Here is a 22825-nt window from a genome sequence, read left to right on the forward strand (position 1 = left end):
GTTCCCCTCTGCCAACACACACTATATGCAACACTTTTGCAGACTTGTTCAAACCGAATCTGTCGGAAAACACAGAAAACTTTCCAGAGGCATTAATCTGGTGGGTGATGTCCTCAGCTCCTTGCTCTCGGAAACTGCACACCCTGTAATTCTGTTCAGTGACTGGTGTGATCAGTCTCTTAGAAGACAGAAGCTGTAAAATCCTTACACTATGATGTAGTGCAACTTCACCTCCTCTTTGTGCGGCTACAAATGTTTCTATAGACTGTTCAAGAACTGGGAAAGTTTGTTTCTTTTAATAGCTGTGCCTGGCACCTAGAAATAATTAATTCCTTTGTAGATTTTTATTTTTCACTGACTGGACAAACTGTGCCCCTCCCAGCCCGAAGCTGTGTTCACGTTTAACAGCCATTTGAGTGTTTAATGGTCCTTTTCATAGATAACTATGCCTATTGTGTTCAGCTGAGCTGGCCCTGGCAAAAAAAGTCTCCAGGTAGCAGTTTTTTAATCAGCAAATGAGAGTAGGGGATTGTTTGGCTTGTTTTTTTCTGAGGAGGGGTCTAAACAGATGCTGCTAATATGTGGCACATGTCTGTGGGTGTTTTATCATCAGTATTTTACAAACATATGTTAATTAAGCTACCTAGCTGCAATGAGATTAGCAAGCATTAACTTGCCAATCTTAAAATTCCTGTGAAGAGCTAGGCACACCTATGGGTCCTACAGGTAAGTTCATTATCCACAGGATTGGAAGAGAAATGGGGAAAATCTCTTGCAGGGGTAGACACTCATGCTCTGACTTGCTCTGGTTGGGAACGCTCCTAGGTGATCTTGACAGATCACCAGCTGTGACAGGGGTTTGAGATGGCAAACACAACAGGCGTTGCCCATGGGGAGTTTTGACTGCTGTTGTCAATGGTCCTCAGTCTTGGAAAGAAGCCTGAACTGACACAAGGCCCCACAGCCTGGAGGGAGCAATCCCTTCACATTGCAAAGCCAGTAGTGAAAATTAATGGTTTGTCCAGGAGGGGGTATAACTTCTTCAGTCCTTACACTCATTGCAAATGGTGGGGATGGAGACAAAAGAAGTTCTGCTTCTGCTATCCATTCTCTATGTGAATGTTCTTACTTCAAATGAATATTATTTGGCATCCTTTCTCCTAAATAGCATATCCATACCTCTGTGTGTGAGGGGAGAGAGAGCATAACAGGCCTGAGTTAATACATGAACCGTTCATGCCTTTAACTATGATTTGCCTGTATGTGGAGTTGTTCAAAAACAAGGTGGCACAGGTTCACTGTATTTTAATTTTTACAGATTCTGGTAACATTCCTGTTACATTCTGCCTAGTAGAAGTTACTGTGGGATTTAGTATGATATAGCTGCAGCATAATTCACCTCTATCAGGAACTTATGTGTTAATGATGAGCATAAATAAAATGTCAGCTCTTTTCTTTCTCTAACAAAGGGAAGCTGGTGTAAGCACTGTTGACAGAAGGAGCCTGACAGAGCAGATGTGTTGGTTGTTGTTGGCCGTACAATCAGGGACTAAGCAGAGCTTCAGCAGATGCAGTGGAGGATGTTTACTGTGGCATCACTTTCCCAAAAGCTATTTGTACAAGGGCATTTTTCACAGGAAAGAGACCCTTGAACAAGGGGGAGAATTATTCCCCCTTTCTTAGGGGGCTCCTGCAAGAGAGCTGCACCTTTTCCAAGCATCAAGTGAAGAAAGTCCTACAGTGTGATTCACTATTTAGCTCTATTCACACCTGTATATGTCATCCCCAGCCCAGATGGGCTTATTGCTGTGATCCCCAGCACCCAGGAAATTAAAATTTAGACAACTCTATTCCCAGCATACTGTCAGCATGACAGCTCTGACCTGGCACACTGATGTTATGCAGAGGGACTAGAAAAATAGTAGTTTCCTCCATTGATAACCTTTAAAATGTTGGGAAGAATAACTCAGGCAGAAAAAATAATTGGTGTTTCTAATGGTGTAAAAGATAGATCTTTTGTCTTTCTCTCCCTTTCTGTAAGATCAACATTAAAGTTACCCATAACCTTCTTGGTTTTGTTGTTACTCATCCTATAAATGTTCAGGCTTGTCTCTCACTTCAGTGAAACCTTTTGTTTTAATGTAAAATCTATGCCTGGAAAGAAGGATTCGTTTTACACCAGAAAAACAATACATGCAAAGAGAGGGAATGATTATTTTGCCTCCAAATCTTGAATACACTCCAGACCCTTTCTGAGAAACATAAAGTATTTATGTTTGAGCTCAATAAATCATTCCTTGGGAAGCAAGCCCTGAGAGCAGACTTTTCACAGGGATTTGGGGGGAAAAAAAAGGAAAGTAGAATTCTTGTTTTCTACACTGTGCATCATGGCTGAGGATGAAGGCCCTGATTGCTCTGCACATTCATTCTTCCATTAGATACTTTGAGGTTAAGTGTTAAAGTTGTGTTTTCAGTCTTCTTTTTCAATCTATTTTCAGTGTTCTTAATTTAAGTGAGTCCTTACAGAGACAATGGAAGTTTCTCAGTACAGAGGAAAAACTAGGTATTTGGCTTTGGCATTCCTCAGGCTCCTAAAATAAGTAATTTTCATGTGGAAGGAGAACTCCCATAGACATTTACTAATTTCCTTCCAAAGTACAGCAGCTAACCCAGAAAATTACAATTATTGCTAGTGCTTGGGCATGTGCATCCCTGTACTTTTGTCTCCCTATGGAGACAAAAGTTCTCCTCCATTATCTGGTGTCAGTGCTCTTCTTTATTTTGCACCAGTGGGAAGGGCCTTCCTTTCAGTTCCTAATATTTATTCAGTTGTCTGTCTACCATTTTCTTGTTTCCAGATTATTGCAGTGGTCATGGATGTATTTACGGACCGGGACATCTTCCGTGATATTGTTGATGCAGCATATAAGCGCTGGATCCCGGTCTATATCATCCTAGATGAGGAGGGTGTGAAGCTCTTCCTGGAAATGTGCAGATGCCTTGACCTCAATGACTTGCAGATCAGGGTAAGGTATTCAGTACTAAACCATTATCTCCTGCAGGTCATTGGCCTTTCGCAGTTGTAGTGAATCTTGGAACTTGCTTGGATCAGCAAACTCATCTCTTCCTGCCTACAAGTCATTCACCACTTAAAGTGATGGAGCACAGAGGGATAGCAGCATGGCTTGATAATACAGAAGGAAAGAAAAAGGAAAGATTTGGATTTTTTTGTTTTTCACACAAGACAGGGATCTGTGTAGTTCCCTGGCTCTTGTGACCTAAAAATTCCTGTCTGGGGAGAAAATTAGCAGAGAAAATTCCTATAGCTCTTCTATGTAAGGATTCAAACTACAGTCCCAAGCAGCTCTTTGAGTTGTCTTCATGGATCCCTCTTACAGGACACGAATACTCTGTGAAATCAAGACTTTCCTGCCCAGCAGTGGTCATCTGAGAGTGAATGAGCTTGTAGTCCTCCTTTAGGAGGACTTAAAGGAAGATGTAAGGGATTGAGTGCCACAGCTGCTGCCCAGTCCCATACCAGAGTGTGCCTTCATACAGTGCATGCAGCACATCAGAGTAGTCAGTCTAGCTTGGTTGGCAGAAGCAGCCTCAGAGGGATCTCATTCCATTGCATACAGACTGAAATCATTTGTGTGTTTCTTGTTAGTATTGTATTCCTTCCTTTCCCCACCCCTCCGCCCCATCTTTTTAGTCATGGCTGCTACTACAGATTTGTTCTAAATCCTGAAAAAAGTTGCTAAGTTGAAGCAACCTATGGGATACCAGACTCACCTCTCTTTGTGATCCAATTGTTCTGTGCAGTGGCAGTGCAAAAAAGTGCTTTTTGCCTGGAGCAGGGGTGGATTTTCCTTAAACACTCAATTAATGGTTAAAAAACCCCAAAACACAACCAAAACTCAAAAAGCTCTGAAGATTATAGTCTCATATTAATCATTTTAGGAGAACCATCTTAAATCTGGATGAAAATTACCTGCATGTATCTGAAGAATTCTCCTGTGAACTACCACTCTGTTCTGAGTTTCATCAAAAAAGACATCCAGCTGAGAACTTTTATCATTTTTCTCCAAAACAGTGGTGGAATTTCCTTCCTTCTGGTGTCTTTGAAAGCAAGACACAGACCTCATTATAACAGACATGTTTCAAGTGCCAGTGGTATTGTGTATCCTAGGTTTGTGTCTCTTTGGTACATAACTTTGAAATCTCAGCAGCAGTTCCATCTGCTCTGGTACCGGTTTCCCAGTACTTTTCTTACTGTATCGTTGTGTACAGCAATGATGTCTTCAGTACTACAATATTTTAACTTCTGGACAGAGTGAATGAAAAGATGTCCTGGTATTTTAGAATGAGTTGTGTTGAGAGAGGCAAGTTCCTTTCAGTCTGTTTTCTCTGTCTCTAAAGCAGTCCCCTTCTGCTCATCCTCTTATCCTTCTACACAGTCTTGACACTCCTAAACCAGTGATCCCAGTGATGTTCTACAGCAATGCCTAGGTCCTGCAGCAGTCTAGTTGTATGGCTCTCTTTAAAGAGATGCAGTTTGAACTGATGCAATCAAAAGAAGGAGAAAACATTTGTGTCCCTTCTGTGATTCCATTCTTTCATGGCAGCCCATGCTGTGTTTTCCTTTAGACATCTTCAGCTAAAAATAGTACAAGCTGACTTGAAGGAAGTCCACTGAGAAGAAATTTTTAACATCTTTTGACCCAGCTGTTCACTATTCTGCAAAGCTTCAGCCTGCAGATTTTTGTGCTTCAAATTTTCCTCCTCTTTTCCCAGGTATCTCATACTGGAAGTTAAATTCCCCTGAAGGTTGTTATCTTTTTTTTTCCAGTATGGCTTAGGTTTTTGTTAGTCTTGCTAAGGTCAATGCAGTTAATACCTGTATATGGTTATACGGAATGACCAGGGCGATTCTTCATGGAATGGGGAAACAAGTAATTTGCCTCTCAAGGAAGATGTTCTCTTAGTATCTCACCCAAAGCTGCTTTGAATGTGCCTATGCTGCTGCTTGGGTCAGTGTAGCAGAAACCATCATGTCGGGATTTCCCTGGCAACAGGCCTTGGATACCCAAGGAAGCTCCAGAAAGGTTAAGGTTTCCCCCTGAGAACTCCCCCCAGCCCTTCCTCTTGTGCCAAGGGTTGAAGATCCAGATTTAAAGCAAGAAAGCAAGCTGGGCTTCTGGTCTTGTTCAGGCAGAATCACTTTGTCCCACGTTGTTTGATCATAAAAGATACTGAAATTGCTGAGTAAACCATCATTCACCCATTTCTTATCAACCATTTTTCTCCTGACATCTGCTTTGATGTCTGAGTTTCTTCTACAGATTTTTAGCAACAGGGAAAATACTATCTCCTTTTTGAATTACCATTTTGCTTTATTCTAGAAGATTTTTTTCACAGTTTTCAGCAGACATAGTTTGCCAGCAAAGGAATTGCATACTCTTCTTTCCTGCCCTTCTGCCCATCTTCCCTTTGGAATGCTTGTGTGAGGTACAGAGGATGGTTTTTTTTTCCCCTCAGGAAGTTGCAGCCACATGAGATACAACTCTAAGGTTTAGAGACAAGTTCTGATCCCAGGGGGAGAGAGATGATGCACTGCCGTGAACCACAAGGTCACAATGTTTATTCTGTCTTGTCACCACCAGATACTTACTTTGTTCTGTATTTTCTGCCCTTTTGGTCCTGTTGCCGTGTTCATCCAATGCAAAGTGAATCCTTCAACAGTCCTAATACGGGGAGATTAAGTGTTAACACTGGGTTTTGCCCTTTTTCTATGTACAGTGATGAACATTTTCACAAAATTGTATTATTTTTGTAGAGATGGCAAGGTATCATGATCTGCTGACAATCTCATGGGAGGGAAACTGCTGGAGGAAGACAGTACCTCACCCTGCAAAGAGTAAGAGTTCTTAACCAACTCAATGCATGAGATGAGAAAACCTCAATTTTTGTCTGAAGGCCAGAGCTCATCAGAAATGTATTTAAATGCTATCATCAGAATGTTCATGGGTTGTTCATAGGAGCATGTCTTGTGTGTGAGTCATATGGCTTTCTGAGCCTACAGGACATGGTTTGTCAGACTTCTGTTTGACACGAGTGCTCTACAGAGATCACAGTGAATCAGAGTTTTCATAGACACTAAATTCATAGCCCCTCAGAAATTCCTCTTTTTTCAGGACCTGAGGGTGAATGTTCTCACCAGTTTTTAGATAAGTTTTTTGTTCTCATGTTTCTGTTAACCCTGACCACAATAACAGACACTCCTGCCCAAAGACTGAGAGAATTCTCCTAGAGTTCAAAGCAAGCTCAGGGAATAATTTATCTGCAGGAAGTTCACCTTCACATTAAGTTTTACATTCATTTGCTTAACATGTAAGAACTTTCTCCTTTCACTTCAGAAAATCTAAAAAGCTTCTGCCTAAGAAACTTTTGGAATTTCATTTCAGTATTTTATGGTTTTTGTCATTGAGTCCTACCTGAGATGAGGGAGGAGCAGAATGTGATGTGAAGTAGTGCTGTTGGTTTTTTAATGGTCTGCTACAGAATTCTTCTAGACTTGTGACCTTCTGAGAATGGGAGCTTGCAAGGCTCCAAACTGTCCAGGGCAAACAGAGGATTTTCCAGTTCTAAGAGGGAAGGTACACATAGGATTCTCTGATGGAAGCAGTTACAACACCTCTATTTAGAGTCTGTCTTGTGTATTACCCCTACTCAGCCCCAGTTTGTAAGCACTATGGCCTAGGTCTGTCAAGTCAGTCACAGCATTACTGACTAGATAAATTAGGTGTGACTTAGCTTTCTGTAGATTCAGACTGAGGTTTAAAAGTGCCACAATAAAGCAAGGAAGACCAATTCCTTACTATTTGTATTAGGATGCTCTGTCAGGCTTGACTGTTACCAGTCATACTGAGTTGTAGCCAGGAATATGTTAGTCACTGCTTGTGATGAGGAGTGGTGCAAGTCTGTGGAAAGGAAATATGGAAATTTAATGCAGACTGCATCTCCCATGAGCCAGGATATTACAGAACAAACCTTAAGCAGGCTTTTGCAACTATATAGATCTGGAGGTGTCACTTTTATCTGGTCCTCTACTCAAAATATTTGTTACTACTGTAACTCTAATACCCTCTGAAAACACCTGCAATCCTACCTCATTTATATTTGTCTCTCCTCTTTTGTTATCATGTAGTCTTTGGTACATGACCAGGCTCATTCTTCCTCTGTAGCTTGACTTAGCAGTCCACAAATGTTCCATGATCCTTCAAGGCAGAAAATTGTATACAAATAACCTGTTAAGTGACTTTATGTTTATATGACTTTGTGCTTGTTTTCTGCATTTCAAGATGTATTCATGCACTCTTGTACCTATTTTATTCAAAGAGGTTTATGTGCTCAGCTGTTCAGTTCTAACCCCTCTGCGCCTTTCTAAGTGTTACGTACAGCTCAGTTACTGCAGAAATTCAAGTGTGCTTTCTTTCCACCAAAAGAAGGTGATAGAACATAGAAACACAATAAGATCCAAACTTGTTATATGCTGGGAAGCTTTCTGCTCTCACAGGCTGATACTTCTTGATTCACAGGAGTATGTATCACGTCAGAGCTGTTGACTGACTTCTTGCCCTGTGCAGTCAGCATAGCATGATTTGGCAAATCCCACATCCAGCATTAATCAGCAAGGAAAAAAAAAAACATTTCAGGTGATCAGCCAGTCAAATTCAAATGTTATTTTAATTACTGGAAAGGGCACCATTTCTCCTGTGCTCTACCCAACCTGTCTTCAGCATCTCATATGTATGACTCACTGCTAGGCCTTGGGCAAGCCACTTCATCTTTTTCTGTCTTAGACTCCTCATCTTTAAAATGGGGTAATAATACTTTCAGCAATGTAGGGAGCATTAATTAGCTAATGCCCACACAGGACTCCAGACAGATCAAGCAACAGCTGAATGCAAAACACTACTGTCATCAGTTACTGTTAGTCAGAATTTGTATTTCCACTGCTGTGTTCTAGTGGGGAAATAGCAGCGGATTCAAAAGGCAGGAGTTATAGTCAGAAAAAACAGCTTTTGAAAGAAATCTGCATTCTTATAATCACTCATTCCTGCATCCTGATTTCTGTAGTCTATCAATATTTAAACTGTCAGTGAGGTTTATAGTAGTAGGACTTAGCTCTTTGTGGGATCTGAGGCTATGCTAGCATTAGCCAAATCCTCTTGATTCTTCTGCTCTGCAGATGGGGAAGAATGAAACAAAGGTGAATCGACTTTCCCAGAACATCACAAGGAACAGTATCAGAGCTGCAGTTATGCCTGCAACTATCTGACTCCCAGCCCTGAATTTATGACTCCAGTTCACAGTACCTTTTAGCTTTTCATTCTTAAGGAATCCTTACATAAAAATATGGTGGAATGAAGAAAATTTTCTAGATTTGTGTGTCAGAGTGACAAGATAGTTTTCTCCAAACTTATACTGACATTCAATATTTTCAGGTTTGAGGGGAGGGGAGGGGGAATGTTTCATGTTAGACACTTTGGCAGTTCAGCTTTGTGCAACCAGGACCCATGAGCAGAGTAACACTCAGTCCAATGTGCAAATATATCCTTATAGTATGCACAGGCATACATCTATTGTTGAAAATCACGTAACCTTAACTTTGTGTTTTTTCTGTATCTGGTAGTACTTTGTTTCATTATTTGTAGGTTTGCTGATCAAAGGGTGTGAGATGTGAGATTTGGGGAGAAGTATTCTTTTTCTAGCTACTTCCATTCATTTTATGAAAAGATTCTTGTTGCTGTCGAGGCAGGATGGGAATGAAGAGACTATGATTCAGAAGGCTGTAACAGTAAAACTCCCCTTTATTCAAAATGCACTGCTCTTTTATACAGTGCTCTGCAAGGACCAAATCCATTGGTTCTGAAGTGAAAACAACCCACAGCATTGGTGCAGAGTGCTTGACGCACAGTGATAGAACTTAACTATAAACAATGTGAAAAACAAGAGAGATAAAGAATTATTTACATTCTTTCCCAGCACTTTCCCAGGCTTTTTGCCTGGCTAGAAACTCTCAGTTTCTTTCTTTGACTGAATCTGAGACCCACAGATTCTCCTTCCTCATCCTCAGAAATTCTTCTTCACTGATGTATTCAGGAAATTAGTAGAGACACTTACCTGAAAGCATTGTCTTGCCAGTGGTTAAAGTGAATAGCTGAAGACAGCAGGCAGGGTTTTGATGATGCTGACCCCTTGGACAGCTATAAACTCATTGAGAGGAGTGACCTGTGTAGACAGGGGATGACAACAGGACTTACAACACTATGCTTTCCTTTTGCAGCCCTTCTGGTGGCTGATACAAAATGAGGTGTAGTCCCAGAACTAGTGAGACAATGTGAGTGAAATCTTAAGACTTGGAACTGGCAATTACCTAACTTTCTGTCCTATTTATTGTGACATTTTGTCTTTTCACCTCCCTGTTAGAATATCCGCATACGCTCTGTGACAGGAGTTGGGTTCTACATGCCATCAGGGAAGATCAGAGGCACACTGGCATCCCGTTTCCTGATGGTGGATGGTGAAAAGGTGGCCACTGGATCATACAGGTAGGTTACTCTTGTTTAAGGCACATTAAGGCATTTATTTAAAGAATGGTCATGGCTTTGCTTGAGAGTCTTCTTCACATGTCACCCCCTCTTCTCTCCCACCTTCTGTAATCTGTGTGGCATCTGTAGAAACTGGAGTGGGACAACAGAGAAAGTGGTATAAAGCCCTTCTTCAGAGAATGGAACATACCCATGCTGGCAGACCTTTTCAGAGGGCTAGAGACAGTTCTACACTGCATCGGGAAGGGGTCTGCAAGAACTCCCCACCAGTCCCTGTATTCAGTTCTCTTCAGTGAGGTTTTCAGTCCAGAGACTCTTCCTTTCTGATTCAGTGCTGCTTTTTTAAAAGGGTCCTTCAGAGTTTCAGGGCCTTTTCTCCCAAAGTCTACTAGTCTACATGTTTAAGGAAAAAAAATAATGTTGTGTCATGTATCTATGGGGCCCATCTGGCCAAGGACACGAGGGCAAATGGCATAATGCTACATATTCCACTGTATTGACTTAGGTTTTGTTAGGTTGGCTGGGTCAAGTACACCCCAAAATCTAATGCTGGTTCTGTTTCCTCCTCTTAGCTTCACGTGGACTTCATCCCACATTGACAGAAACATCCTGCTAGTCTTGACAGGACAGCATGTGGAGATGTTTGACATTGAATTTCGTGAGCTCTACGCCATCTCAGAGGAAGTTAATTTATACAAGGAACTGGGTATTGCTAACCCATTCCTCCTTGGAGTTGGGAAGCCAGGTTTTCATTCCTCCACTGTGGCTAGGAAGTTCATTAACCCAAAGTATGGTTTAGTAGCAGGGGCAACCCGTGGTGATATGATGCTCTGGGCTTCACGGCACAGGCAAGACAATCAGGGAAATATGGAAAAGGAGGAAACAAGTGAGTCAAAGAAACGGTTAAATCAGTTCCTCAATGACTTAGTCACATTGGAGCAAGTGTTCCCAGAAATAGATCCACCTCTGGAGAACTTGAACAAGCTGAATCGGAGCCCCCAGAAACTGTTGTCCCGGCTCCACATGGACCTGAAAAATAAATCCAAATCCAGAGAGTCTATTCGTGACATAAAGAAAGAAGATGCACAGAGCAATGCAAAGCAAGGAAAACGGTTTGCCAGTGGGCTTTTCAGTCGCAAGGCCAAGCGGTCTCCAGGCTCAAGCATTGAGGCCAATTCTTTTGCAAGTGAAGGACATTCAGGAGAAGACCTTGGGAACATGAAACTGGAATATGAGAGGCTCAGCATTGGCCATGCTAGTGTTCGGAGCACTGGAGGCAACTCAGGTAAAATCTTTTACCAGCATACTCTGCTTTCTGTGTTCCTTGTTCTGAGCTTGGCTGATTGATGCAACCATACTCACTACAGGCACTTGTGAGTAGATCCTCTGATTTCCTCTGAACCAAAATGAGTGAGAACAAAGGGTAGAATCTGTATTAAAAGATATAGGCAATATAAGTTGAAAGCAATTTAATGGCAGTCTTACTGTAAGGTTGGTACTTCTCATGTGGTGCTTCTTGTACTTTTGAGCAGCAAAGGGAGAGAAAGGTAAACATTGCCTTGTGTAAAACAGTGCTCAGTTCATAAAGTGCATTTGCCTAATAAACAGCAGCACTATGTACTCTGTTGTAGTGGCTAGGAGGCCACAGAGAGATTTTCAGTGTAATCCCTCCTTTCCTCATTAGAGTTTAGGCAGGTGTATTTCCTGTGACAAATTCCTGGTGGAGAAGAGAGGAAAACATGTTTATGTTGAGGTGAGGGGACAAGGAGTGGAGGAAAGGGTACAAGTCTTTTTAATTTGCTCCTTTAACAGCTTTTGAAATGGGGGAGAAGGTCATGAAAATAGAAGCTACAAAGAAGTAGATCACTAGATCTCAACTTTTCTTTCTTTGCTAATGCATGATTAATATTCTCACTAAATCTTTCTAAGGCTTCAGTCAGTTGAAGACACAAATGATAAAGAGTTCTAACAGGTTATGGGTTCATAGCTAACTTCCCAACATTTTACATGTTTTGTGAGATTGAAGTAAATCTTTGGACTATTCAGCCTGGTTGTCTTCCTCTCAGTGAGCTGTGTTGGGTGTCAATACATCCTGCACCATCGGGAAAATAAACTAACTGCAAGGAGAAAATTCCTCCTCCTCTTGTCTGGCCAGAGACCATTCTGTGCTCTGATGAATGCAAAATGCAGATGTAGAGAGACTGAATTCCTTTGCAGTTACCATGATGTGAAACAGAAAGATGTTCTCCTGGGACCAAGAAGAAAAGCAGGGTATTGGGACAGTCAACAACAATTAATTAGGTTCTTGGAAATATTTGTGCCTAAACGAAGGACAGGCTCAAAATGCCAAATGAACACAAGAAATAGGAGCTGTAAGAGGGAATGGCTAATTTAATTAAGACTGTAGTAGATCCATTTTAGAGTCTGCATTTGGCATTTGAGGAGGCAGAAGTAAACCTGGATCTAAAGAGGTCCTCTCTCCAAGTAGGTCTTGAACACAGACATTATGTGCTGGTGGGCCCCTTCCTCAAAGCCTGGAAAAGCAAAATCAGTGAGGACCTGTGGGGAGATGTATGGGCATTTCCACTTACGGGAATGGACCTGAGTGCTCGCACTACCCTCTAGTGACAGAAGGAGAGAATTGTGTCATCTCTGATTCATCAGCACTTTGCAGTATCAGAGATTCTCACTGTCACCTGTTTCAAAGCAGCCAGCCTGGTATTCCCACAATGTCTTGATGAAATCAGGCCCAGATTAAGGCACGAGAGGTTGATGTCTTTGGCTGAACAGTGGGGTGCTGCACCCTGCTGGGGCATTGCACCATCCGGGCAGCAGGGATGTCCCTATTCCTCCTAACACAGTGGATCTGTGCGAGACAGTCTGATGCTTGGTCTAGACCATTTCCACAAATACATTACCATGCTATTATGTTCAGGTTTTATTTATTGCCACTGTTACTTCCTGCAGACTCTTTCAATAAGGGGGAAGGAAGAACTGAGAACAGGTCCAGGGAAGGTGCTGAGGTCCAGCAAACCAGTCTTCCCCTGTCATTTTTCTGATCTGATAAATCTTTCCAGTGTGTCCTTGCTAGTATTTTTGGCTTATTGGCAAATTGAGAATGCCTGTTCATGGTGACAGTAGGAGACTACATAGCTTTTGAAGTATGGTATAAGTAGACTTTGTCCATCTGGTATCATCAAAGGTTGAAGGAAGATCATGGATTGTGTGTTGCTTTTGAATTAAATCACTTTTTTGTGAGAGAAAACTCCTCTAGTCTAATAGTCCCAAAGTGGCATGTGAACAGAGATGGTAGAGGACATATTAAATAGATGGATACTCATGAGGAACAGAAAAGGATTTAATAAAAAATTCTTGAAGACACCCATGGAATAGAGTTCCAGCCTCAGTATAAAGATAGGAGGCACTTTGTTCCTGGGTAACTTTATGGCTGACTTAGTTTTACAAGTTTAAGATGTCTTTCAGCAAAGCTAGTGAAAACTGGTGCTGTGATATTCTGGATGACAGAAGGGAGGTAAGAAGTGGAAATGAGGGAGAAGGTACTTCATATGCAGGCAGGTTAGGATGCAATTATTCAGAGCTTCACGGTTTGAAATAGCTGCCCTTAGCTTTTGTAAAGATTAAACAGCACACTTAAGTCCCATGGGGCTGCCTGTGCACACATCCTCCAAAGTCACTATTAATTCTCTAGCACCACGGAGACACATTCCATCTTGCAAATGCATGAAGAGACCAGATCCACACCCGAGTAGCTCATAGAGTAGTTGAAAGACATTATTCAAGCAGGCTGAAAGTCAGATTCAGTCTTGTAGGAGCAAATGGTGATGAAGAGAATCTGAACTGGGAAGAAAAATGATGGAAGTGTGTGCTGTGATGGAGTCTGAAACTCTGATGCAGTTTTTACAGGCTAGAAAAGGATTCCTATGAGTCAGAATTAGGAGTCTGGAAAATACAAGGACTCCAGATAGAAAGTAATGTCCCAAACTAAGTATCTGAATTAACACCTTGATGTGTTGTCCTAGCACATGGCAAGTTGTACATTGTCTTAAAAGGTTTTCTCAAACCACATAATGAAATTAACAGAACCCTTGGATTTCACTATTGCCCGCTGAGGGACAGAAGAGCAGCTCTGAACCTGACCAGAATCTTGTTAATTTTAAGTTGATTCTGAGCAGACTGTGGTCAGCAAAGACAGTGACTTCTGTGTGCAGTTACTGGGAAACATTGCAAAAGTCTGAAAGCCATGTACCTTCAGAAGGTACAGACTTTCTGGTTGCTGTTCTCCTTTGGAGGAAGCAAAGTGGGCTTGTTCAGAAGGGTCTGCTGTCCTGAGGTGCTCCATGCATCGACTTTATTCCTCATGTTGCAAAATACATAAATACATATACTTAGTAGAAGGATTTTGCGTTTCAGTTTTGTGTGCTTCTTGCAACAAGAAATGGGATTTACACTGAGTACTGCGATGGCATTGAAATAGCTGCTTAGTTATCACCAGCATTTTTCAGCCAAAGTGAGAAGAGTGGAAGAGTGGTAACTGGAATTTTCAGCCCCTTTTCTAAAGAGAAAGAGGGAAATGATGTTGGGTACTTGTCATAACACCATATCCCCAGCCAGGTAATAATTAGCATTAATTCTATGATTGCAAAGGCTGATCAATCACTTTATTATACTATACTTGTTAAGAAACTCATCACCCTTACAGACAGTCCGATACAGTTTGACCTAATTGGTCCTTTGAATCCAAAACACCATCACCATTGGCCAATTAAGAAATCACCCTTTGGTAAACAAATCTCCGTAACACATTCCACATGTTCACAACAACAGGTGCAGCAAGTGAAGATAAGATTTGTTTATCATTCTTTCTCTGGTCTTCTCACAGCCTTCCCCAGGACAATGCCTGGGAAAGTTGTGCCTATTGCTCTCTGTGGAGAGAGCAGCAGCCACAGGTACATACAAGGAGGGTGTTTGCTCTAACTGTAGTGGGATATGTAGAAAAAGGTCAGAAGACAAGAGTAGAAAGTGGTAAGAATAAAAGGGCTGGGAGATGAAATTAAGCAGAGAAGCACAGACATCTTTCAAAAAAAGCATGAAGGTCTTGAATGTGATACAGACTGGGAAGGAAAGAGGGGTGGGGAGGAGATATGAGTAATGATAATACTAACATGCAGGATGTGTCAGAGAGGGACAGGTAGAATGAAATGCCACAGGGAGATGTGGGGAGGAGGCAGTAGCACACAGAGAAGCCACAGAAGTTAGGGCAGGGTGCAGTGCAACCTCCCAGGTGAACATCAAGAAGATGCAGTGTGAAAGAAAGTGGAGAGAATGAGGGGGAGAAAAGAGAGCTCTTCTCTCCCCCATCATCTACAGGTAAGGGCAGCATTGACCAAATACCCACAAGCAAAAGAGTGACATTAAAAATCATTTACTTCAAGCCCAATTCAGAGGCAGTGCTTGGGTTGAATGCTCCCTAAACTTAGTAAGGCTGAGGCTTCTCAGTAGCATGTCACCATGAGCTGTGGCAGTTTTCTGGCATCTGGCTCCAAGTGCTTGGGAGAGGCACGTGTGCCTTCCTTCTGTACGAGTACATGAGCAGGGCCTGCCTCTGATCAGAGTGATTCAAGCCACATGGCAGCCCCTCTCAGTCCCTGCTGCCCTGGGCCAGAGTCATGCAAGCTTTGATGACTTTAGAGCACAGATAAGCTCCCTTACTTGCAAAAGCCTCTGAATACAGTTTTGTACAGTGCTTGAAACAGATATGCTGGGGCAATCATATCAACATCTGGCTGTAATGATGGACGCCAGACAGAAGTGGAAGCATTGAAAGGTACAGGTACTGGGAGCAGAAGAAATTCATAGAGTAAGCAGTGAAAAAAAACAGGATTGTAGAAAATGGAGGCAGCATACTGTGTCACTTTAGTGAGAGACCTTTGGATTTGTCTTGCAAAGGCAGTGGTGGAAACATTAGCACTAGAGATGTTTGAAACAAGACATGGAAAAAGAAACCTCTACTAAGAATGTGTGTGGGTATCAAATGGATGAGATGTCCTTGGGTTTTCAGGGTTTTTTTCCATACCTCAGTCTTTGGAAGACTTCCCACCCAAGACATGACCAGACTATTTATCAGTGTGCCAGCTGGGACCTAATGAAGCTTGATTGAGTACAAGCCAAAGCCTAGAAATACTTCTCCAGTGGTTTGCTCTACAATATAATATATTTGCTCTTATTTTAATATTTCTTCATTTCACTGCAGCAGAAAAAAAGCCATGAGAGAGTGCAGAATAATGTAGGTCTAACACAAGGTGTATAGTAAAAAATGAGAGTGAAGCATGAGTCCAAATTTTATCCAGGGCTTATTTACTTAACATTAATACTACTTCAACTTCTCTTTCCAGGTAACCTGAATCCAAACTCTACTATGAGCGATAAAAACAAACAATCTACCTGTGTGTTATCTTGATTGGGAAGGATTGTCTGGAGAACTAAAGACTGAATCTCAAGCTGGAACAGTAACTTCTTGATTGATTTTGAACCTACAGCCATATCCTCATGCAGTGATCTGTAAAGCCACTGCAGGTCCTGGATGCATCTGGCACCCCCGGCTAAAGCACATTTACTGGTGATGAGCAGACTTTGGATAGTCGGTCCCTTAAATGAGGGTTAGTGATGAATGTATTAGTCCATATGTCTATGTGTACACATATTTTGTATATAAAAACAACTGTGATGACTGGTCTCAGAGCTCACTCTGTGCCCAGAGAAATGCAGGAGATTTTCTGACTTTTTTGTGCTGCTACTTTGGTCTGTCTAGCTGCAGACTTGGAATAACTGAGTTGCATTGTTTACTCTACTGCACTGCAAAAATGTATTGATCTGACTGGCTGTAAGGCTGAATCCAATTAAAGTGGCAAATTCTGGGTGAAATAAGGATGTTTACAGACACTGGAGCAATCCTTTGTCCATAAGGGGTCTTCCTGTAGATTCCTGTTGTCACTTGCCCACGCAGAAATGAGTGGACTGGAAGAAGGGTTTAGCTAACAGTAGCCCACAAAGCAGTATCAGAACTGTTTCAGGTCACAATGTAGCAGTCGAACAAAGTGATTTAGCAAGAACGTGGCAAAGAGGAAAAATGGAATATAGAGCAATATTTAACATACACTTCAGACTGGGTCAGGAGAAATGCCTGATAAGGGGCCTAGGCAGGATCTGGGAGCAATAACAGAGGCTTCAGTGGCTGTGATGAAATCCTCACTGTTCCTAATTCAGCAATACTTTTACCATTCATGGAAACAGAATGATTAAGGAGCACATCTTTGAGGGTTGAAAGAAGAAGCAGAGGAGGCATGCAAACTTTTCAAATGTCCTTTTTTTTTTTTTTTAAAGTTAACATTTCCAGAATCTAAATCATGCTAAAATTGAGAGCTTTGATCCATAAGAAACATTGTGTGCAATAAGACCAAAGGCCATCTGATCTGCTGTTCTGCTTCTGAGAATAGCTTGTAACAGGTGATCACAGAAGCATAAAATATAAGGCTTGTATATACAAAGGTCTTTCTCTGACACCATTCCAGCAGTCTATGGATTTTCTCAGCTTTCTGGCAGTTCCTTCTGGACCTGGCCTTAAGGAATTCACTTAGTCCCTTTCTAAAAATCCTTTTTTATCTTTGGCCTCCAAAGTGTTCTGTGGTAACAAACCCTAAATTCAATGCATGGTACAAAAAACCAAACCTGTTGTCAGGCTGTTTTAATGGTTTCCTTGATGATTTCCTCATAGCTACTGTGGGATCTGACTGGCATTTCTGTCCTCTTGTTCACTATCCCTTTTCCAGTTCTGCTCACTAACAGAGTAGATAAACAGATTGTTTTTGTCTCTACAGTGGGCAGATTGACATTTCACTTTGCTTTCTTGCCATTTAAATTACATATCCTGCTGTCATAAGTAAATCCTGTTGTGATACCTAAAAAAATTAGATCCTAGTTATTAGAAGAGACCTGAAAACTAACATGCCTACTTGCAAAAAAAAAATATTTAAGCATCAGAAGACACAAGGTGTAGGCTTTTTGTTTAGCGAAACCATCTCGGTTTTTAGCTACACAACAAATTCACAGCAAAGGCAATTGATGCACTCCCAGCACAGAAGCAGCTGATTGAAAGAGTCTTTCAGCTGCTGGGTTGCAGTAGAGGTTGTTACACTCAAACAGCTGTCTGTAATTGATGATAAAATACAATTGATTGATTCACTGATTGATTAATTGTCTTTCCTTGAAGTGTATTTAATCTGAATGACAAGCAGGTCCATTTTACTCTATTTACCCTGCAGAATGTCTTGAGATGCTATAATAGCAAAGGTATTGTGCCCTCTGTTAAACATACTCATCCTCATTCCATGGGTTAAATGCTGGCTACTCTATATAGCCTTCTGGGAATGAGCTGTAGTTTTACAGCTGGGTTTGTCAGCTCACATTATGAGCAGTGTTTCATAAAATTATTCCTGGTAATGGGGAAAAATGAGGTGTTGGAAATGATGCCACCACTTGGATGTAGAAGTGACTTGATAGTTGAGTTATCCTGTTGGCTGTCTGTGTGTAGCTCATGTGTCTAAAGCTACTCACTGTATTTGCAGGATTCTTAAAAGTGGTTTGACTTTGCCATACTTTGGTTACCACTCTGCACACATTTGGGAGACTTTTCTCTCTCTTTGTATTTATTCCACTTTGTTAGCAAAGTTCAGGTATAAATTTATTAGGCTGATGTTGTTCCACTTTTTGTTCTGTAAAGAACAGTGTCATCTGGTACTTCCTTTTCCTCCCAGGCTTTTAAAATATTTATTTTTTTAATTGTGCAATAGGTTAATTAACTAATTAGCACTATGTTGATATATATATGGTAAAGTTTTCCAGGAAGTCCTTTATCTCCCTGTTGCTTCATCTTGGTTGAAGTGACTTCACAAATAGTCCAAGAGGCTGATTTTGCTTGTTCTTCCTTTGCTTTTGCACTTACACATTAGTGTGCTTTACTTTCTCTTCCCTATGGTGGATGTCAGAGCTCTTTTCTTTAACCTGTCAACTAACAGGATATCCTTTCCAGAGAAAGTCTCTTGTCTGCTTGTCTTCTTTGTTGCCACATCAGATCCTGAAAGGTAATGTTCACTTGTTTTCAAATTCTTTCCATGGAAGTCAGTCTCATGCCTTGACTCCAGGGGCTAGTAGAATTATCACACACTGCTTAATTACTTAATTTGAGAGAAGAAACTTGCTTTTTTGTATGATATAAATCTGCTCCTTAAACTCAACATTACTCTGAGGAGGCACGCAGCCTTGTTTATCCAGGGTGGAGGTTTCAGGCTCTGGTGGATCTAGTTCTTCCCTGAAGATAAAATCTGCTGAACTTGGGCTATTTACCTGCTCCTATGGCAACGGAAAAGAGCCTGTGTGAGGTGAGCACATTTATTTTGACTATTTTTTGCTAATTGTGGTCCTTGATGAGAAACCTGGGGCTGTGACCTGTAAAATGAACCTCTCTTGCTCTCCAGATAAAATGTGGTTGATGGTGCTGGAGTCACAGGGGCAAACAGCAGTGCTTAGGAATTGTGTTGGAAGTCTGCCAGCAGAGGTTGAAGGGGTACAGCAGTCTTCCAATAAGCTGTCAGTTGTTGCTTGCCCAAGATGTCCCATTGTGTAATCAAGTCACCAACCTCCTGAGAGGGTGGGAAAGATGGGAATTGTTCTGTTGCTACTCAAAAGAGCCAGATTAGTTCTCTTTGGTACCTGTATCCTCACCCTGTACAATCCCAAGAGGATGCCTATCCTCTGGATCTCTCCCTCTTTGGCTGGTCTGTGTGGAGCACCATGGGGCCTACAGCTGTGGTGCTGGTTTTGGACAGAAAGTAACAAAGCTGGAGCTCATGGCTCTCTCCTTCTGGCCTGCAGTGGTGAGTGGTTCAGAAAGAGCCACTTGGCTGAATGTGTGCCTTCTGTGTTTCTTTTGGTATGCATTTATATATTTAATGTACATGTGTCCAGTTAATTATGTGGGAGACCTTTTCTAAGTCAGACAAATAAACTCTTTACTGTGTTACATTTAAATACTGTTTCATGGTGTCACTTGTAATTTCTCTGCTACATTTCCTGGGTTGGGGGCATTTTTCTCATTTATTTGTCAAGAACCTGTACTGTCTTGATTAGAGCAGGTTTCTGTGTAACTGGCGAACTTCTTTGGTCAATGTCTGGTGGCATTTGTTAAAAGAAATGTGGGGCAGCTAAATTCTCCACAAGTTCAGTGGTTTGTGGCTTTGAGTACCTTAAGAGAGACTAATTCATTCCTACTTTCTTGCTGCTGGAGTAGGCTGCAGCAGATCTCCACTTTAGTTGTTTGTTTGGTTTTTGTTGTTGTTTGGTTTTGTTTGGTATTTTGTTTTGTTTTTTTAAATTACTTTGCAGCTGAAATGTATCTTGCTGCAGCTATAAATGCATCTGACAAAGTGCCACCTCGGTTTTCCTTTCTATATTTCTTATATAATTTGTATCCATCAGCAATGACATTTAATTTATGAAACTGAGTCCCTGTGCTACATTTCAGTTTTACCTGGTATAATGTAATCCTTGACATTTAAGTAACTCACAAGCTCTTGTTTCCCATGCTTCTGTTGTTTGCATATACAAAAGCCTGTTTTAAAATTCCTGACCATGTTTCAGAATAAATTCAACCTCTATTTTACTTTTGGGCATTAGGGTACATAAAAAAAATATTTGCAGTAAACAACATCTTCATCTTTCAGTGTTTTAAATCCATGTAGCAATTGTGTTTGTACTGTTTAAGAGGAGTCTGTCTAATCCAAGCTTGTTTCACAGAGTATCACGGGGCTCTGCGTATCCTGAGCTTCCTTCTTGATAGCAATAGCACCACCATGACTTTCTGCCTTTTCTTTTTTGTTTTAGGGAGGTTCTCTCAGAAAGAAAGACAAGACTGTCCTTCCTCTCATTTCTCTGCTACTTTAATATTGTCCTCTTGTTTCTTGACACTTTTGTCTGTTCTCCAAAACCAGGGTGCAGTACAGGATTCAATGACCTCTTTGTGTCTCTAGAACTTATGTCCCCTGTCCTTAGCCTGCTGAAGAAATGCAAATTTGGAAATCCTCATTAATAAGCAAGGCTTAGGGAAAGTAGAGTCAGTGACTGTAGGAACCAACTTGGAAGAGAAACCTACGGATGTAGATGAAATTGTAAAGCCTTTATGCCTCTAGCAAGGCTGGCACAGCTTTACCTAATTCTTTGCACAACAATTCTCATCCTTCTAGCTAGTCTGGGCATGTGTACTTGGGGAGTTTGGTTACAGAAAACCACAGCATGACATACAGCACTCAGCATCCAAATGTGGGCAAATTTGCAGGGCTTTTCAGCAAGATAAGGAAGTAAGAGAGTAGGTGGATGTGTCTGCACAAGAACTTAGGGGCACGGTAGCTGCTGTATCCTAAACTCATCACATAATGTGTTAATGTCTTGAATTTTAGAGATGTTTCTAATTCTACTCCTTTCTCCCTTTCCAGCCTATCTGTCTGCATTATCAACCTCAGCCTTTCATCTGACTTGTCAGGTTTTATTTTCTTTTTCTAAAACATTAGAAATGTCACTGGTAGGAGAACTGTAGGCATAAAACAGCCCTCCTGCCTACCTTGGGTAGAAAGCAGCAACTTCTAGATGACAGAGAGTGCCAAGAGCAATGATTTCATAAACACTGGACAGTTTTTTTTTTATAGAGGCTGAAATTTCACTGGACGTGTGAAATTGCACATAACCGGGAAAACACAACCAAAAGAATTTGTGCAGAAAGTACAGAGGCAAAATACAACATTTGCATAATGAGGATTGTGGCTATTACAGAGAGCTTGAAACCTAGAACATAAAAAATGAGAGCTGATTTCAGTGCCTTTACAACCAGTAGCACAGGGAAGGATCAGGGAGGTCAGATTAAGGATATTTTTATTTGTGAGTATTGACTTTATTCAGGAGGGTCTTTGTCTTTTTACTTTATTTAATGCAAAAGAGCTTCTGAGTTGCAAATTTCCAATGTGTAAGAAAGAAAAGTATGTTGCACCAGTGGGTTGTGGAGTGATCTGCATTTTGCATGGGCTTGGGGGTGGATTTGGCACATGCCTGCTACGTGTTGAATGGACACCCATGTTTCTTGAGCTATTTGATTTCCCAGACTGGAGTGGCTTTTCTAGCAAGGGTATTGCTCTGTATAATCAGACCAACAGCCAATTGATTGCAGGATGCAGCACTAATATCAAGATGCTACTGTGATACTTTTGTTTGAAAGTGCCCAAGGGGTAAGATATATGAGTTAAATGTACGTGAGAACATGGGGTAACAAAGGAACAGGAAAACACATCTGTAAGATCTGGCTGCTGGAACACATTGGATTATGTTTCTCCTGAGCTGGCTACAGACTCATGGCAGCATGGAGAATGGGGGGAAAAAGAAAAAAGACTGAGCACACAGGAGAGCAGTCTGCTTACTCCAGAGCTGGATCCTACACCAAGCATTAGAAACAAAGGCTGTGTCTTTCATGCCACCAGCATATGTGGAATAGGAATGTCAGTTGTCTATGACAGCAGGGTTGCAACAGCACAGGTCTGGGGTTTTACATGCTCGGGATTGTGAGGAATATAAATGTTCTGAGGGTTTATAGAGGCAAACCCTTGTGCCTGAGGTTCCCCCTAGGATGCATGAAGAGGTAAGTTCTGCTGCTTGGTTATAAACGGCAGAACCCTGTTTGCCCCTACTTGCATTGCTTGGTGATGTTGTGGTTAAGAAACAACAGAGCAGGGGCTATTTTATTATTGTTATGCTCTGGCTTTTCTGAAACTTCTCTACTAGTGGAAAAGATAAGTAACTTCCATCTACCTGTGATGAAACTTTTTTTGGAGGGTATGCTTCCATAAAGAAAGATTATTTAAAAGAAAAAGCTAGTTCCCTGAGAAGTTACAATATATTTTGGTAAAACTGTGTGAAACCTTAACGTGTATGTGCTAGAAAACCTTGGGAAAAGGGCACTTATTTCAAGTGTTTGAAAAGAAAAGCTATTTAAACTTTGAAGGAGCTATTGGTTTTATTGTTGCAATATTTATGATCCTCTCTTTATAGGTCATGCAACCATTTCCTTAGTTATCCTTAATCTCCTACCAGAAAAT

The 22825-nt window shown here is 41.3% G+C and overlaps 1 protein-coding gene across 2 annotated transcripts in view; it reads left to right on the top strand.

The window, feature by feature from the left end:
• The window catches only part of SACK1F (scaffolding CK1 anchoring protein F), a 33093-nt gene extending 16534 nt beyond the window's left edge, over window positions 1-16559 (top strand). For both annotated transcript variants that reach the window (XM_085570401.1, XM_021552712.3), the window contains exons 2-5: window positions 2859-3026; window positions 9493-9614; window positions 10187-10899; window positions 16028-16559. In XM_085570401.1, coding sequence (XP_085426527.1) covers window positions 2859-3026; window positions 9493-9614; window positions 10187-10899; window positions 16028-16092 — 1068 coding nt within the window. In that variant the 3' untranslated portion in view covers window positions 16093-16559. The remainder of the gene's footprint in view (window positions 1-2858; window positions 3027-9492; window positions 9615-10186; window positions 10900-16027) is intronic.
• The last annotated feature ends 6266 nt before the right edge of the window (window positions 16560-22825 follow it).

The sequence above is a fragment of the Lonchura striata genome, chromosome 1A, assembly GCF_050655825.1.
Source record: "Lonchura striata isolate lonStrDom1 chromosome 1A, ASM5065582v1, whole genome shotgun sequence".
NCBI classification, from domain to species: Eukaryota; Metazoa; Chordata; class Aves; order Passeriformes; family Estrildidae; genus Lonchura; species Lonchura striata.